The sequence below is a fragment of the Lagenorhynchus albirostris genome, chromosome 5 (assembly GCF_949774975.1).
Source record: "Lagenorhynchus albirostris chromosome 5, mLagAlb1.1, whole genome shotgun sequence".
Classification (NCBI taxonomy): domain Eukaryota; kingdom Metazoa; phylum Chordata; class Mammalia; order Artiodactyla; family Delphinidae; genus Lagenorhynchus; species Lagenorhynchus albirostris.
Genome location: NC_083099.1, coordinates 39,906,690 through 39,925,635, shown reverse-complemented (window position 1 = coordinate 39,925,635; position 18,946 = coordinate 39,906,690). Strand labels below are relative to the sequence as shown.

General features: G+C 36.0%; 1 protein-coding gene across 5 annotated transcripts in view; it reads right to left on the bottom strand.

Moving 5' to 3' along the window:
* MLF1 (myeloid leukemia factor 1) overlaps positions 1 to 18,946 on the bottom strand; it is a 37,454-nt gene that overhangs the window by 8,260 nt on the left and 10,248 nt on the right. For 2 of the 5 annotated variants that reach the window (XM_060149895.1, XM_060149892.1), the window contains exons 2-4: positions 10,864 to 11,011; positions 1,479 to 1,556; positions 1,033 to 1,116 (exon numbers count right to left, since the gene is read on the bottom strand). In XM_060149895.1, coding sequence (XP_060005878.1) covers positions 1,033 to 1,116; positions 1,479 to 1,556; positions 10,864 to 11,011 — 310 coding nt within the window. Of the gene's footprint in view, positions 1 to 1,032; positions 1,117 to 1,478; positions 1,557 to 10,863; positions 11,012 to 12,841; positions 12,986 to 18,946 lie in introns of those variants that run through there. The other 3 variants (XM_060149896.1, XM_060149894.1, XM_060149893.1) reach the window with 2 other exon arrangements.

Sequence of the window (18,946 nt, the reverse complement as noted above, 5' to 3'; positions counted from 1 at the left end):
AGGATTCAAATAAAGTAACAACACTAGCTAGAAGTTCTACTAAAGATAGTATATATGATCAGTATGATGTCCAAATGGTACCCCCATGAAGGCCCTAACCTCCTTCCATTTTAGGTACCAATTCACACTCTCCTTGTAAGGAATAATAAATGACAAGTGATTCATTCAGAAATCCTCAAATCTTTGAGGTCAAAGACTTGTGGCTTAAATTTATAGATGCCGTGCCCTGAAGCATGTAATACTTTTACAGTCAGTGGTTGACTTTTGTGTGCAATTTTGCCAATGTTGAGCCAATTAGCCATATGCCAAGAAGTTTTATACCTTCTGTGGGTACCAACTGCTACATTTCTAAAATCATTAATAATGTCCTAGATTTGGACATTCTGAAATGATCCTTAGATTTCAAACTGGATGACTAAAATAATATGGGTGGTCTTCATACTGAATCAAGTTATTTTGATTAATATCATGAGTAGAAAAGTAAGAGTATTAGTACTAGTTTATAAGTGTTTGGACTGTATGAATCTAATCCAGTGCCTAAACATCATTCCTGAAATTTCTATTTTCAGAGTTATTTTTTAACACTAAAACTTAATTTCTTAGATGCTACAAATCTTTTTAAGTAGACAAGTTATACATAATAAAAAAATCTAAATTCATATAAAACATTCATTTACAATAGTGATCTTCAGCAGAATAAATGTTTTTGAAGTTGAATGCTTTTATTTTGAAAGTTTAATTAACGCTGCTTTTCAAACTTGCAGGTTCTGAGATCATTTTGGTAGGCTGTGACCAGGATTTTTAAAATATGAAGTAAAATAGAAAATATCAGCACATGCTGTAAACAGTATGATTATTTTCTCATGAAATTTTTATTTCAGGTGTAAAATATATACAGTACACAAGTACTGTCATGATGTAAGATATATTTTTCAATCACTGTGGACCATGGTTAGAAAAAGGTTGAAAGCCACTATAATATAGGATACCAATAACTGAAAATAACATTCTCATCAGTCCTTTAGTACTTACAAAGTTTCTTTGTAATTCCTGCATGCTGTTTCGCATATTTAACATCATTCGGTCCATTGCCTGAAAAGGGTTGACATCTGTACGCTATAGGATATTAGGAAGTATGTTATTAACTATAAGCACAACACAAAGGAAGCAAAATCAACATTCCCAAAACAGCTGAAATTTGTTTTTTTTGATTTTTGCTGTGGGGTCTCATGCAGTGATCGACCAGGCAAAGATAATTTAAGGACTATATAATGAAAGTGATTTGTTAAAGAAGAATTTGAAGCATACACAAAATCCTAAACAGCCAACATACAAATGGTTAGGGAGTTGTAACACTATAAATACATGCATACATACATGTGTATATATCCACACATATATACATGCAAGAACACATAAATACACACACACATAAAATTCAACTTGCTCATAACATAATCTGGTTAAAATTTAAATACTGAGTGGTGTATCCTTGGCTGTGGGACAGCTCTAGCATAGACTAGTCTTCCAATTTTTCCTTCTTCCTTCTGGATATCCTACCAGGCAAATAAATAAAACCCAAGTATAAGATGACAGTGTTCCTTCCAGCAGTCCAACATGGGTGATAGAAGCTGCCTCTGGAGTAATCAGTCCTCCTTTCCATCAGACTTGGACCCAAGTGATATAGGTTGATTCCACTAACAGTCCTTGGATTTGCTGCCCACCACTGCCAGCTCAGTAGGGCATACACTTGAAGCATGAGGTATGCTCCTTTATTTATTTAAGTAATTTATTTATTTTAATAGACCTTTATTGGAGTATAATTGTTTCACAATACTGTGTTAGTTTCTGCTGCACAACAAAGCGAATCAGCCACATGCATACATATATCCCCATACCCCTCCCTCTTGAGCTTCCCTCCCACCCTCCCTATCCCACCCCTCTAGGTCATTGCAAAGCACTGAGCTTATCTCCCTGTGCTATGCTGCTGCTTCGCACTAGCTATGTATTTTACATTTGGTAGTGTACAAATGTCGATGCTACTCTCACTTCGCTCCAGCTTCCCCCTCCCACCTCGTGTCCTCAAGTCCATTCTCTATGTCTATGTCTTTATTCCTGCCCTGCCACTAGGTTCATCAGTACTATTATTTTTTTTTTAGATTCCATATATATGTGTTAGCATACGGTATTTGTTTTTCCCTTTGTGACTTCACTCTGTATGACAGACTCTAGGTCCATCCACCTCACTACAAGTAACTCAATTTTGTTTCTTTTTATGGCTGAGTAATATTCCATTGTATATATGTGCCACATCTTCTTTATCCATTCACCTATCGATGGACGTTTAGGTTGCTTCCATGTCCTGGCTATTGTAAATAGTACTGCAATGAACGTTGTGGTACATGTCTCTTTTTGAATTATGGTTTTCTCAGGGTATATGCCCAGTAGTGGGATTGCTGGGTCATATGAGAGTTCTATTTTTAGTTTTTTAAGGAACCTCCATACTGTTCTCCATAGTGGTTGTATCAATTTACATTCCCACCAACAGTGCAGGAGGGTTCCCTTTTCACCACACCCTTTCCAGCATTTATTGTTTCTAGATTTTTTGATAATGGCTATTCTGATCAGTGTGAGGTGATACCTCATTGCAGTTTTGATTTGCATTTCTCTAATAATTAGGTGATGTTGAGCAACTTTTCATGTGCCTCTTGGCCATCTGTATGTCTTCTTTGGTGAAATGTCTATTTAGGTCTTCTGCCCATTTTTTAATTGGATTGTTTGTTTTTTGATATGGAGTTCCATGAGCTGTTTGTATATTTTGGAGATTAATCCTTTGTTGTTTCATTTGCAAATATTTTCTCCCATTCTGAGGGTTGTCTTTTGGTCTTGTTTATGGTTTCCTTTGCTGTGCAAAAGCTTTTACGTTTAATTAGGTACCATTTGTTTATTTTTGTTTTTATTTTCATTACTCTAGGAGGTGGGTCAGAAGAGACCTTGCTGTGGTTTATGTCAAACCACATATATGGTTTGTGTTTTCCTAAGTTTTCCTCTGAGAGTTTTATAGTGTTTGGTCTTACATTTAGGTCTTTAATCCATTTGAAGTTTATTTTTGTGTATGGTGTTAGGGAATGTTCTAATTTCATTCTTTTACATGTAGCTGTCCAGTTTTCCCAGCACCACTTATTGAAGAGACTGTCTTTTCTCCTTTGTATGTTCTTGCCTTCTTTGTCATAAATTAGGTGACCATATGTGCATGGGTTTACCTCTGGGCTTTCTATCCTGTACCATTGATCTATATTTCTGTTTTTGTGCCAGTACCATACTATCTTGATTATTGTAGCTTTGTAGTATAGTTTGAAGCTGGGGAGCCTGATGCCTCCAGAGGTATGCTCCTTTAGAAGAACAGTTAAGAATTCCTCCAGAACAGTAGTTTCTTAGCCAGGAGTGATTTTGATCCCAGGGGGACATTTGGCAATAATTATACTCATTTTTGTTTGTCACAGCTGGGGAGGGTATATGACTGGCATCTAGCGGTAGAGGCAAGGGATTCTGCTAAACATCCTACAAAGCATAGGACAGCTCCCCAGAACAAGAATTATCCAGCCCAACGTGAAAGTAGTGGTGTCAAGGCTGCAAAACTCTGCTCTAGAAAGATCTGCTATTGATTTTAAGTTTTATCACTGGAACAATCAGCAGGAATCAAAAAGTGAAGCACATATTCTAGTGTGTCACCCAAAGCATCATCTACTATTATAAGGAGTGTTTAGTTCAAGGAACTCCCCTGCTCAAGCAGGAGGAGTGTTTTGAATCCTGTAAGGCACTGTTATTCAATGCTGGTATTTCAGCCCTTCTGGATATTCTTTTGCTTTGTGCCAAGCTGGGACTCAGTAAAGAATCATCAAAGGCCTGTTTATGTCTCTGCCTTCTACTGGGTTTTTATTGCTAGTTACAATAGAAAATAGATGAAAAAAGCAAATTCCTTTTTAGAATCTGCACTTAGCACAGTAGGGAACAACAATGACACGTTTAGGAGTTACTGATACATCTTTAGGATGCAAAGGACTACAGTAGAATTAATCTGCATTTCAGAGATTCAACACAATTCAGGAAATGTTGTGAATTTTTTGCTTCAACATTAGGTTGAGAATCAAGGCTGTATAAGAGAGAACAATTCAAGAGAGACAGAAGGGCTGGCCTAAGGAAGGAGAGGAGGAGGAGGAGGAGAAAAAGATCCGATGTTTGGGGTATATTCTGTCTCTTCTCAATTCACTATCAAATCAGCCATCAAAAGATGTATCTGTACTTGCTATGGGGTGGCCCAACGCCTTGACAAAAAAGTGGAGCTACAAATTAGAGCGGAGATTCCAGTGGGCTTTTGAGGCCTTCAGGAACTCTGTACAGCTGCTCTTCTCTGCCTAGAATGTTTTCTCCTGACTCTCAGTATAGTTTCTTCTAATCATTCAAGTATCACCTCCTTAAGAAGCCCACCCGTCTAAACTAATCTCTGCCTCACATCCACCTGTCACTATATCATTACTCCATCTCCTTCAGACTACTTTGACGATCTGAAATTATTTTGTTGTTTATTGTCTGTCTTCCCACTCTGTAAAAATAATCTCTGTGAAGGCAGGGCTATATTCTCTGTCTTACCCACTACTAATTCCCAATACTTTAAAAACAACTCCTGGCACATAGGAGGGCTCAATAAATATTTGCTGAATGAAGGAACTAATTATCTCTAATTAGTTAACTAATTAGCTCAGCTCAAACCCATATATCCAACTGTTTACCAGATAAATCCCACCTGGACAGCCCACAGATGCCTCAAATGCAAAACACCCAGAATTGAAATGACCTTTCTGAACACCCCTGCCCTCATACCTGCACTGCATCAATGCTCTCTGTTCCTAGCTCAGTGGCATTCCCATCTACCTAATTCCTCATGCCACAAAAATAAGCATAATACTTTCCTTCTCCCTCTCTACTGATCCATCAACCCAAGTTATCAACAAGTTCTATCCATTCACCTATTTAACTCTTTCTCAAAGGAGATTATTTCTCCTTATCACCACAGCTATTACCTGAGTAGAAGCTATCACTAATACTTCCCAGAATACTTGATCAGCCTCCTAGTCTCCCTGTCTCCACTGTGATCCCTTCTAACCTCTCTCCTCCCTGCAGGCACAATGATCTTTAAAAAATGAGAACTGGGGGCTTCCCTGGTGGCGCAGTGGTTGAGAGTCCGCCTGCCAATGCAGGGGACACGGGTTTGTGCCCCGGTCCGGAAAGATCCCACATGCCACGGAGCGGCTGGGCCCGACAGCCATGGTCGTTGAGCCTGCGCATCTGGAGCCTGTGCTCCACAACGGGAGAGGCCGCAACAGTGAGAGAGGCCCGCGTACCGCAAAAAAAAAAAAAAAAAAAAATGAGAACCTGATTCTACTACTGTTTTGATGAAAATTCATCAATTGCTCCCCCTGCTCTTAAGATAATGTCCACAATCCTTACCAGGGCCAAAAGAAGTCGCCCTGGTTACCTCTCCATCCTCATCTATACACACTCTCCAACTCACATCCTAGGGCCAAATGACCCTAAACACCTTTGGGCTCCCTAGCCTCTAGGTTTCTGCACATGCTGTTTCCTCTGTGTTGAGCACTCGTCTTCTCCCCTCCCAGATTTTCCTGGCTAACTCCTATTAATCCTTAAGGTTCAGGCAGTGTTCTCTAGTTGACCTCCACTCCACCATCCCAAAAGGTCTGGGCTATAGGCTTTTTTCTGCCTGTGCTCCCACAGCATGCTGAACTTCCTGATCATTTTTACTGATAACTCTGTGCTATAGCTGTTTTCTTTTTTCCTTCATCACTTGTCCCACTAAAAACTCTGGTCAGGAAGGACAAATGTTATATGTCAAACTTTAAGGAGAGAAATGGCTGAAGTCTAGCACAGGAGAATAAAAAAACTTTTTCATGAGAGCATAGGTGCATCCATAGGAAATGTTCCAAGGTGATGCTATTTTCTGTTACTCCTCAGATTGCCTTTAATGTGTTAGAAGCTAGAGCCACAGAAAACAGGACCAAAGGCCCGGAGAAACAGGGGTGGGAGCAAAGCTGGTTGCAGAGTAGCCATGCTTGAACATGGGAAAGGAAACGCATGAATGAATTGGCAATAGAGTCCTAGAGAAAGCGGCCAATCTGAGCTTTTCCAGATGTGCTTGTCTATCTACAGTTTGGTGGGTTTTCACCTTTTGAAAAGTCTTCATAAGCTTGGGGAAGTTTCCAACTTTTAAACACAACTGTGGGGATCCCTTTTGCAAATCAAGTGAGTAGTCATCAACTAAAATGTACTTTTTCTTTTGGAAAACTGATTTTATTATGTTGGTATTACTTACTTCACAAAACACAGGCCTAAACACTCTAAGATAAATTTAACACATGACACAAGTTTTCAGTAATAAATGCTAAAAAGCCATTATGAAATTGGGCATGCCAATTCAGTTTGCTTGAGTTAATGAAAAATAAATATTTGTCAGAAAATATTGCTCAAATGGTTTGTGTCTTATGATATGAACCATACTACCAAAACTGCCAAAAGGCACAAGAGAACTCATCACCTAGAAAAAAACTCCAATTAATTTTGGTTATGATATTTATTATATAACAATCTCTGAAAAAGAGAGAAATGCACTGCATAATCACATAGTTCAGAGCTAACCAAATTACAGAACCTTTTAATCAAAAAGAATTCAACATAGATTTTTAAAGCTATCTGCTTATTATTCATTGTAGAGCCTGACAGGATCCTGGCAGGCAAATAGAGAGACCATATATCACTCTTAAATAAGACTACTCTAGTATTTGTTAAAGGCAGTTGAAAGAGAAAGTATTTGCTATGGATTGAGACAAACATTTCTCAAAGGAAATGCAAATTCACACCAAAATTAACATATAAGGTACAATGATTAAGATTATATCATCTTTCCTTTGTTCAACTATTCCATATTTTTTTAAAAAATCAGTTAATCTTTCCTTTAACTTGTTAAAAATCAAAAGTATCTAAATTAATAACATTTCAAAAAATTAGTAGAGATATTCGGCCAAAAATTTAATGAATACCTCCTAAGAACTAATTTATGGAATAAGTAATATGTACTTCAGAAAGGATCACACATAGATATTTAAAGATATTTGGAGTCTTCGATAGGAAAAAGTATAAGTATAATAGAATAATCAAAAGTATAAGTATAATAGAATAATCAAAAGTATAAGTATAATAGAATAATCAAAATTAATAGTTCATAAATTATATTTCTCAATAGGTACAGATGAATGAAAATAAATTTTTAGATTCGTATACAAATTAAAAACTTTCATTACTTGGAAGTTTTAAATGTTGAAAATAAATTTTGAATTTCTTGGTAAAAGGTATATATAAAGTTTTACCATTATTCTGTGATAATTTTCTCCCTGTGTAAGTTATGACCAAAAAACTAGAGAAAACTGTGTTTATATTCAATTTTATAAGTTATATCAGTTGATATATACTTATACTGTATATGTAGAACAGTAATCTCCAAAGTGTATTGATGTACCAGTAAAACTCCTCTTTCTGTTTCTTTTTACTGAAAAGAAAAACAGATTTTACATTGACTCTGGCACCATCTCTCAATCTAATTGTCAAATGGTCACATGTCATATCTTGAATTATAAACTGCCTAATTAAATAAATTTACAGATTAAATTATAGTTTTAAACAAACCAATCCTCTCAAAATGGACAACTGGCTTAAAAGTATCCCAATAAAGAAATCATGAACTGAAGAAACTGCTAATAGTACAAACACAGGAAAACGGCAAAGCTGATGCTTCTTCTACTTCTGTAGGTGTCTCTGTTTTCCTTCCTAATAGGGCTGTTAAAGATGACAAACGTCAAGAAATGGGCCAAAAATAAGAAAAAAGTTATCAAGTGTCTATTTGAAATATAAATTTTCATCCACTATGCTTAAAAGCATCAGCATATGGCTTGCTACTTAATCAAAATACTCATTTTAAAATTTATAACTTCATAAAAAGAGAATAAAAAGTTTGTGTAAACTGTTAATAAAAGTTCAAATAGAACAGCCAGCATGCTCAAAAAGTCTACTGTTTTCTTCACTGTGCTCTTTTCAAACTAGGTAGCCATCTTTTTCATCTTCTGCAGTCAATTTCTAACTTCTGTTTCTACTTTCACATCTAGTTATGAGACACTGACTTAGAAAAGTCAAGTTAGGATACAGGCCTTCTGTTGCTACTGTTGTTTGTTTGTTTTTGTTTTCTTTTAATTAATTTATTTAGTTTTGCTATTACATAACTCTTTCATACTGAGACATAAATATGTCAAATGTATCACACCCTAGGGAAAAAAAGGTGAGCCATATCTCACCAGTACAAATTATAATGTACCGGGAAAGAAAAAGTGTTTTGGCTAAAAGAGAAGCTGAATGTTCCTTGTAAAACTGGATGAAATTCCTATATTTAAAAATTACTACTGCCCTTCAACTGCCCTAGGACAGTGCTCAGTACTCTTGGTTGGCAAAGAGTTTTCATAGTTTGAACAAGAAAAAACCCCACTGGTGTTAGCTTTCTAAGACAGTTGATACAATACAATGTAACTGAAGAAGAATGTATACTACTTGATTTTAGATGGGAGAGGCAACTAAATACTACCTAGCAGTATTGACTATATAAAAAGTTATAAAACTCAAAGTTTTATGAAATGGTTTTGTCTAAATCTGATATAGTAAAAATTACCATTTACTTTTTATTTAATAGGTAGATGAGTACTGCAGTTTTTCTTGGGAAAATGTTTAAAGAGATTTTTATTAAATTAAAACATAAGACGATAGGTTCACATATAGGTGATTAGTGTACTTTACTCAGCATTGGTTTAAAAAAAAGCTAAAAGCTTTCCAGTCTATTTGAATTTCATCATGCTCTCCATTAAGGTAGCCAATAGCCACGTGTGGCTATTTAAAATTAGTTTTAAAATAATTAGAATTTAATTAAAAATTCAGTAGCACTAGGCACATTTCAAGTGCTCGACAGCCATATGTGGCTAACCACACTGAACAGGGCAGATTTAGAACATTTGCATCATCCAGAATGTTCTATTGGATAATGCTACAGACTTTAGCCTACATCTATGATTAACAATCTTACACAAAAGTTAATTTATGTCACTATAAACCAGACAAGGTAGCAACTATTTTAGTTTTTCATTCAAATGTTGTTCTTGGCCTTCCTTTATATTCAGAGTTGTTTTCCTGCTTGACTTTCCTTATTCAATCATCACATTTATGCAACCATATTACTTCAGCTGTGTGGGTGTTTTTGGTTCCCCAAAACTTGATTTCAAGCCACACTGGCAAGGTAACTATGAGGCAAGCTAAAATACAAATAGTTCTAAATTATGAATCGTATAAGCTACAGTTTCACAGAAATTTATCTATTTGGTTACATATATTTCTTATTCCAGCTCATTAAACATTCAGATGTTTTAAGCACAAGTACCCAGGAAAGAAACATTTACTTCTACTTCCAATGGATGACCAGCAGAGTTACAGCTTAGGCATCCTTAATAAGAACTTTATAGCTGAATTATAAACAGATCTCCTTTCTATGCTTACAAGGGAATAAAATTGTCACTTCTTTTTCTACAAAGGCTACGAGTAGCTCATTTATGCACGTAAATACAAAGCACTATGTACAGCCCTACTCTTTCTTTGCTGTGGTTATAGCAGATATATAAAATGCTTCAATGCTCATGTGAAAGATAAAATTTCAGAATGTCATATTTGATTTTTCTGCTCTCTTTGACAATTTTTTCCTTTGACCTTAATTTTCAACTTTTATGGAAATTTATAGCCCTAACAGTAAAAAATATATATAATGATACCACATTAACTAATTTAAAAAATAACTGGAATGTAATTAATATATATATTGGAATAATATGTATGTGAAAAAGAAGGTGAAGATTACTTTCATTTAAATGGCAAATGCAATGTTATCCATCAAACGTCTTAGGAGTATTTGAAACATTTTGCTCTATTTAAGACCACTGCAAATAGAAAATACGAAAATGTTTTCCTGGAAGATTCGGGAAGTTTCCCAACTGACCAATTCAAAATGTTTACTGAGTTCCAAATATCTACATTTCTATTGCAGAGATTTATCTTTTAGAAAGAAACTCCTGTGGATTTGTTGTTCTAGAACTGCCATTCCTGAGGCTGAAGAAGCAATAGAAATAAGCAGAAAAGAAGATACTTAAGGTATATAAATATCCTGGTTTTTTTTTTTTTTGAGTTGAGTATGTTTGTAACCTTTTAGTTTTGCTCTCAGACAAGACTTCTGAATATATATTGTAGTTTTGCAAGGCTTTTGAATACAATTAAAAGTTAATCTCAGTTTTGAAGGTCCAAGGTAGCCATGCAGAAGACTGGTTTTTCCTGGTCCAATAGAGATAAAGCATTATACTATCATTTTTTATTTTAAAGTGGGAAAAAAAAGTGTTGTATGCAATGATATTTCCTTGCCTGTTCTAATGTAAGACATGGGAGTAAATGATGAGGTGAGGAAAAAACTATATACATATGGAAAACAATGTTTTAAGTTTGGCTTGTAATATATAACTTTATGGTGCTAAAAGTTTTAGTAGCACAGTGGAATTCTATACAATTAACCATTCATTGTTAAAGAACTCAGCTTTCCAACTGGTCCCTCCTTTTACATAAGTTATTTCTATAACATAAATATTAGTCATATCCTATTGTCAGAGATATATTCTTCTGTAATACTTTTCTTTACTAACTTTAAAATAAAGAACTTACAGTCAAGGAATTTTCTCCATCCTCATGTCCCGTATGGTTACGAGCTCTTCCTCTGCCATCAGAGATGCTGAACAGGTCTCTTCCAAAAGGTTCAGAAAAATTTCTCATCATCTGTCGCATACTTTCTTGGTGTGCCATAAAAGAATCACTGTTGAAAATACATATAATCATGTAAGAGTAAGTGTTGGAATTTAAATAATAAGTAGGCAGCTTAATACTACAAAGAATGATTTTGGGCTAATATGCTTGTTAAAGAGACAAAAGAAGAGTTTAGGAGAATAGAATTATCTCATAAAGACCCACTATTCATGAATACAAAACCTGTTCTGTTTGTTACCTACCATAATTCACTTATGTATAATAGTAAAAATATACCTTTATTTATGTCATTGTATGAAATTGATAAACACAAAGTAACACATCTCAGATAGCTTAAGCCAGCACTAAAGGAAATGGCAAAAAAGGACTGAAAAATATTGCTACTAGGTAGAGGCCACTTTGGGCAGTCTACATACATTCTAGTGAGAGCTAATAAAGAATGCTGGCTTGTTTATTTTTTAACTCTTATTTATTAAATATGAGCATTGAGAACTATAGCTATGTTATGAATACCATAAAAGATACAACATTATTTTTTAAAAAACAGGTTTTTTTTTGTCTGAATGTTATGGAGTTGTAAGAGTTCTTTATATATTCTAGACATCAGGCTTTTATTATATATGTCTTGTAAATACTTTTCCCCCAATCTTGGACTTGCCTTTTCATTTTCTTAGCATCAGCTTACTGAGCCACACAGCCAGGATCCTTTGTTAGGTCTTCAGTTTTCATCAGACTATGACCTTTGCATGGACATTTTATTTCTGACTTAGTTTTCTACCTCTGCCTTTCATCTTTAACTAACTCCACCTCCTATGACATTTTACGTATCTCCATAAGCATCTTTTATTTTTAGAAGATGAGGCATAAGTAGAATTTAAAACATGAAGGGAAGAATTGTAATAGTCAGAAGTGGACAATCTGAAATCTGAGGGGAGTATCGTATAAAAGAGTAAATTGTGTTGATTATTCTACCATCCCTTCTAAATTTCCTGTCTTAAATTTAAAAGGCTTCCATTTTTATTTTACATCGTCTAACATGGGAGATTTATTTGTAGTTTTTTTTTTTTTTTTTACAAAATGTTCTAATATTACTGAACTTAATTTCAGTTAGGTATATTATAAACTTGCTTATCTAGTCTCTGATAAACCAATGAACTCACTAATTTACCTGTGTGGTACCCAGCTTCTAAGATGGCCCCAATGATCACCACTCCCTGGTATTCATGCCCTCATGTAAACCCTTCCTCCCCTTAAGTATGGCTGGACTTACAGACTTGCTTCTAATAGAATATAAGTGACGGGATGCCAATTCCAAAGTTAGGTTTTTAAAAAGACCGTGGCTCCTGCTTGTGAGGCCTCTCAGCACGATGCTCACTCTGCGGGAAGCAGCTGCCACGCCACGAGGCAGCCCTGGGGAGGCCCACATGAGTGAGCTTAGGGGCGGGCTTCGGAGACCAGCCAACAGCCACGTGAAGGAACTTGGAAGTATATTCTCCGTCAGTCAAGCCTTAAGATGACGACAGCCCTGACTCACAACTTGATTGCAGCCTAACAGGGCCCGAGTTGGAACCACTAAGCTGCTCCTAGATTCCTAACCAACAGAAGTTATGACATAATCAATGTTTGTTTTAAGCTGCAATAGATAACTAATACATATTACATCCCAAAGAGCAGTGTATAACACATTTAAAACTGCCCTTATTCTGTTAATTTTGGTAGTTTCATCTAATGACTGGGAAGGAAATGAATACAAATCTATAAAAATAAGTAGGTCTGTTTCTGCATCATGAGAAAATGTTTTATAGATTTTCACCAAGTTTTGAGACTATGTTTGGGATGGTATGAATATATATATAAGCTTCTATGGCATAAAACAAACCTCAATTGAGGGTGGTGTTTCTTAGATAGGTTTCTTAGATAGGTGGTCTTACTCCAGAGCAGTTGAAACTGAGGTACAAGAAGGCACGGAACTTGTATTCTATTTATTCCTCATCTTCTAAAAACAAAAGACGCTTATGGAGATATGTAAAATGTCATAGGAGTTGGAGTTAGTTAAAGATGAAAGGCAGAGGTAGAAAACTAAGTCAGAAATAAAATTTCCATGCAAAGGTCATAGTCTGGTGAAAACTGAAGACCTAACAAAGGATCCTGGCTGTGTGGCTCAGTAAGCTGATGCTAAGAAAATGAAAAGGCAAGTCCAAGATTGGGGGAAAAAGTAGTTACAAGACATATATAATAAAAGCCTGATGTCTAGAATATATAAAGAACCCTCACAACTCCATAACATTAAGACAAAAAAACCCCCTGTTTTTTAAAAAATAATGTTGTATCTTTTATGGTATTCATAACATAGCTATGGTTCTCAATGCTCATATTTAATAAATAAGAGTCAATCAAAAGTCACTAAGGAAGAAGTTCAGAACTACAGGTACTGACTGCATCGGAAATGCTTCTCTATGTAGCATGCTCCCAGGTGAGTGGAAACTTTATTTAAGAACAGTAAGCAACTCTCCCAAGAAATGGTGGCTAGACAATATGATATACAGGTTCAAGTTCAACAAATGTTTATTTTGTATATTGTGCATCAAGCATAAAGGTTGATTACTGGTCTGGAGGAACTTCTGGTCTGACAGAGAAGTGAGACTCTATGTTTTAAAATTAAGATTTTAAAACTTAGATATTATATTAGTTTACTATTGCTTCTGTAACAAATCACCACAAATTTAGTGACTTAAAACAACACAAATTAATTTTCTTACAGTTCTGGAAGTTAGAAGCCCAGAATTGGCTAGAATCATTGTGTTGGCAGGGCTGTATTGCTTCTGGAGGCTGCAGGGGAAAATCAGTTGCCTTTTTCTAGTTTCTAGAGACTGCTCGTGTTCCCTGGCTTATGGCTCCTTTCCCCATTTTCAAAACCTGCAGCATAGCATCTTCAAATCTCTCCCTGAGGCTTCCATATTTAAAAGATTCTTGTGATTAAATCGAGCCTGCCTGGATAATCCAGGTTATTCTCCTATTTTAAGGTTAGCTGATTAACAGAGTTAATTCCAACTATAACCTTAATTTCCCCCTGCAATGCAAAATGACATATTCACAGTTTTGGGGGATTGGGACATGGGCATCTTTAGGGGGGCATTATTCTGTCTACCACAAATACATTCCTAAAATCACTTTATTTAAAGCAATTTCCAATTGTTCCTGTCAGTCTGCATAAAATAGTCTTAGAAGATTGAAAAGCTATAAAATACAGCTTGTGATTAACCTGGCACTAGTGTGCTGAAGGGAATTTCTATGACTGATGATGAAGACAATCGATTAAAGAACTTGAACCTGAATTAGGACAAGCCAAAAGACATCAGCTCTGAAAGCACCAGCTCTTGAAGAAGTATCCACCCCAATGGCAGCATTCTCTCTGACTAATGGCCTGATTTGTAACTATTATTTCTTGTTATAATTCAAGGGGACTTTTGAGGTCCTTTATTAGACAACTAAATAATTACAATTTTTTTAAAGTAATTTATGAAATCCATGCCAACGCAAACTACCTTCTGTTCTTAAAGTACCAAAGAAAGGCTTCTGTTATACCTTGCCTCCCCCTCCCCCAAACCCTTTCCTGATACTTTTCCAGCTACTGTCTCCTTTCTTTTAGCACTTAAAATCTTCCAATAGTCATCTATACTTGTGTCCTTTACTTCCTTGTAGCTCATTCCCTTTATTTCTTTACAAATGCCTTTTCCTTCCCTTCACCTCTGCAATAAAACGCCAATGATTCCCTTAACCTTCCAATTACTGAAACCCAAAGGTCATCCCTAGTCCTTGAATTCTCCACAGCATCTGGAACTCTGGGGGCAATGCACTGTTCTCAGCCTTGTTTGATAAATTTCTCCTTTAAATTCTCCTTTCCCTTGATGGAGCTTCTTTAGTGTCACAGATAGATTACTGATGTGTCAAAATGTTGATACCTCATCCTTGTGGCAGCCAGGTGGGGCCTGAACCTGCCAAAGTCCCTGGCGCTGGTTACTTCCAGCTTCTATCAGTCTCTCCTCCTTTGTACTCCAAGGTGCTTTGCAAATATTCTCTAATTGTAAATGATGTTAAAATGCTGAAAAGCACTGCCCCCTAAAGACATACTTCCTCTGGGCTTTACCTGGTCTTCTTTTCCCTGCCCTCTGTGCATTATTTCTTTTAACTTGACCATGCTTAAAAGTCACCAGAGGTACCCATTAAAATGCAGATTCCTGAGACATACGCCCAGGGATTTTTGATTCAGTATATCTGGAGCATGGCCCAGTAATCTGCATTTCAGCAAGCATTTCAAGTAACCCTAATGCAGATGTTCCAAGGACCTCAAATGAATAAACACTATAATCTGTCCTCTTCAACCACTTTATCAGGGACTGTAGTTCAATTTCTGCTTGTTTTGATGCAAATGGTCTCCATTTATTTAACAAATATATACTGAATACCTATGTAGAAGGCCCTGTGCCAGGCAGTGGGTATAGAGCCCTGAAATTTGGAGGGCTAAAATCAATTTCAACTTATTGGCCAGGAAGTTGTAATACTTTTTGAAGTACTCAGAGTATAAATTACAATGATAAAGCAATTATTGAACATTTGCCCATTTCTATCCAAATAAGTCTGTGTTTACTGAAGTACAGTTGATTTACAGTATTATATTAGTTTCAGGTATACAACATAATGATTCAATATATTTATAGATTATACTCCATTTCAAGTGATTATAAAATACTGGCTATATTCCCCGTGTTGTCCAATACATCCTTGAGGCTTATTTATTTTACACATAGTAGTTTGTACCTCTTAATCCCCTCTCCCCGCCTCTCTTGCCCCTCCCCTGTGCCCTCTCCCCACTGATAACCACTAGTTTGTTCTCTATATCCGTGAGTCAGTTTCTGTTTTGTGATAGTCTTTCATTTGTTTATTTTTTAGATTCCACATATAATGATAACATACAGTATTTGTCTTTCTATGTCTGACTTATTTCACTAAGCATAATACCCTCCAGGTCCATTCATATTGTTGCAAATGGCAAAATTTAATTCTTTTTTATGGCTGAGTACTATTCCATTATACATATACCACATCATCTTTATTCATTCATCTGTTGATGGACACTTGGGTTTCTTCCATGTCTTAACTATTATAAATAATGCTGCTATGAACACTGGTGTACATGTATCTTTTCAAATTAGTGTTTTCATTTTCTTTGGATATATACCCAGGAGTAGAATTGCTGGATCATATGATAGTTCTATTTTTAGTTTTTTTTGACAAAACTTTGTAGTGTTTTCCACAGTGGCTACAAAAATTTACATTCCCACTGACAGTGTACTAGGGTTCCCTTTACTCCATATCCTTGCCAACATTTGTTATTTGTGAGCTTTTTAATGACAGCCATTCTGACGAACGTGAGGTGATATCTCATTGTGGTTTTGACTTGCATTTCTCTGGTGATTAGTGGGATGTTGAACATCTTTTCATGTACCTGTTGGCCATCTTTATGCCCATCCAGTGAATTTTTTTCCTAAAAATACTGCATTTTTTACTTCTAGAATTTCTATTTGGTTGTTTTTGTTTTATAACTTCTCTTTCTCCACTGAGATTTCGTATCTTTTCATTCATTGTAAACATATTTTCCTTTATATCATTGAGTAAAATTATAATAATTGTTTTAAAATCCTTCTTGGTTAATTCCAACATCTGGATCAGTTTGGGATCAATCTCTATTGATTATCTTTTCTCTGGAGAAGGGGTCGCATTTTCCTGTTTTTTTTTTTTTTTTGTCAAGTAATTTTGGATTGTATCTGTAAATTGTGGCTATTATGTTTGGGAGTTATATATCTGTTACACTCAGGAGTAGTGTGGGTTGCTGTTGTTTTAAGCAGGCAGTTATTCTGGCTGGCCTTAATATTAATATTCTGTCTCTTGAGTGGCAGCTCAATTCTCAACATTGTTTTTATCCTTGGCTGAACTGCTTTATGTCTCTCCCGCATATACAGGTGTAAGGCTCCAATGGAGACTTGTGCAGAATTTATTAACAGCTCTTAGAGATCACCCTCTCTGATTCTCTCCCCTTTTGGGACTTCACTCCTCATTTTCCTGTGACTGTGGCTGCACTGAACTTTGAGCCTGGTTCTTAGCCAGACAGTTTCAAGTCTTCTATCAGAGTTTTAGCCACCCCTACATAGCACAGATCAAGCTTACCCATAGGCTACCATTGCTTTCCCTTCTTCCAACTGTTGAGTCACCTCCAGTGTATGTCTGATTTTGGTCATTTTCCAGTACCTTCTACAGAAAGTTGTTTTTGTGTTTTATTCTGGCATTATACTGTTATCTGAAGGAGGGTTGGTACAACTGGAGCTTTCTTGGCTATGCTAGAAATGAAGGTCTCCTGAAGATATTAATCTCACATTCTATAGTCTTTTTTGTTTCATTAGTTTTGTTTCCTTAAATGTTGGTTCTTCTGTTTGGTTAGTGTAGCTTCTGTCTTTTGTGATGTTAGTTTTCCTCAAATGTTTGCAGTTATTTACATATTTTGAACAAGATAAAGAAATAAATGGATGCAGGGACATGAGTGGTTAAAAGTCTTTTAAGTGAGTTTATAGATCTGAATTAGGAGGGAGAAGCTGGAATGTGTGCTTAGTCCTACAGTTTGGTTCAGTATTTGAGATTTCCTGTTTTAACCTCCTCCCCAAACCCTTTCAATCCAAGGCCTAATAGACTACTCTCTCTTTCTTCTATCAAATTAGCTTCTCTAGCTTTTTACGATTTTCTTTTATTTTTACTGTGGTAAGAACATTTCCTATGAAACCTACCCTTCTAAGAAAATTTTAAGTGTACAATACAGTATTGTTAACTACAGGCACAATGTTATACAGCAGATCTCTAGATCTTATAATTTTCTTTTTCCTTCGTTCCTGAGACACAGAACAGCAAAGGAGTACCTTGGGAGCAATAATTTATCCCCCTAAAAAGGAAATGAGGGGAGCGTAGCGTGACTGTAGACTTTAATCCTCCCCATCATGTATAGTTATTTTCACTTACCTGCTTTAAAATAGCAACACAAAGGAGAAAAAGACGTTGGGGTTGGAAGGGAGCTACAAATTGGAGGAAGGGGAAGAGGATATAAAAGACAGATTGGCATTCAATCATTTCAACTTCCTTTCAATGTGCATTTTTATACTGCAGAAGCTCAAAAGGTAAAATTTAATTTCCTAGACCCCCCTGCAGCTAAGATTCTGGATTTAGGTTCTGCCAATTATGGACAATGGATAACTGGAAGGTAGAGATGTGGGAGAGTCTGTATGTACTATTAATTCTGTTTGTTGGTAAACATGATCACAGAGCTATGTAGTTTTTCTGTAGCAGTATTAGCAACTCAGAGTGCCTCATCACTAGAGCTTTATGGGTATTGGGGGACAGGAAGTGAAATCCATTTCGCTGATATGGTTGCTAGCAGGTACACAATGGCTTTGGAGTTAGGAGTAGCAGCAGCTTCCCAATTTAGTGATTCCTAACTTGGGAAGTGGCAGTTGCTTCCCCAGTGGTCTGGATGTGATGGGACTTTGAGGGTCATTCCTGAAAGTTTAACCTAGTCTGTTTCTTCAGCCATCACAGTGATTCTCTAAGCCATCTAATGCCCTGTAATAAATCATTTTCTGCTTCAAGTTGCTAGACTAAATTTCATTTTCCACAATATCAACGTAGGTGGGAAGGTTTACTCCTTTTATTTTCGTCAGCCTTAATCCCATTGCAGCATGTCTGAACAGTACTGACTGTTTCAACTATTTTATTATCCTTCTTTTATGTACTCCTCAATATTTTTCTCTACTTTCTTTTCTTTCCCTTGAAGGGAAGGCATAGGTTACCATTATAGGGAGTCAAGGGGAAATTTTTTTTAATTTAAGTTAAAAATAAAGTCTTGCTATTTGTTTTAGTCCTCTTTATAAAACAAAGACATTTG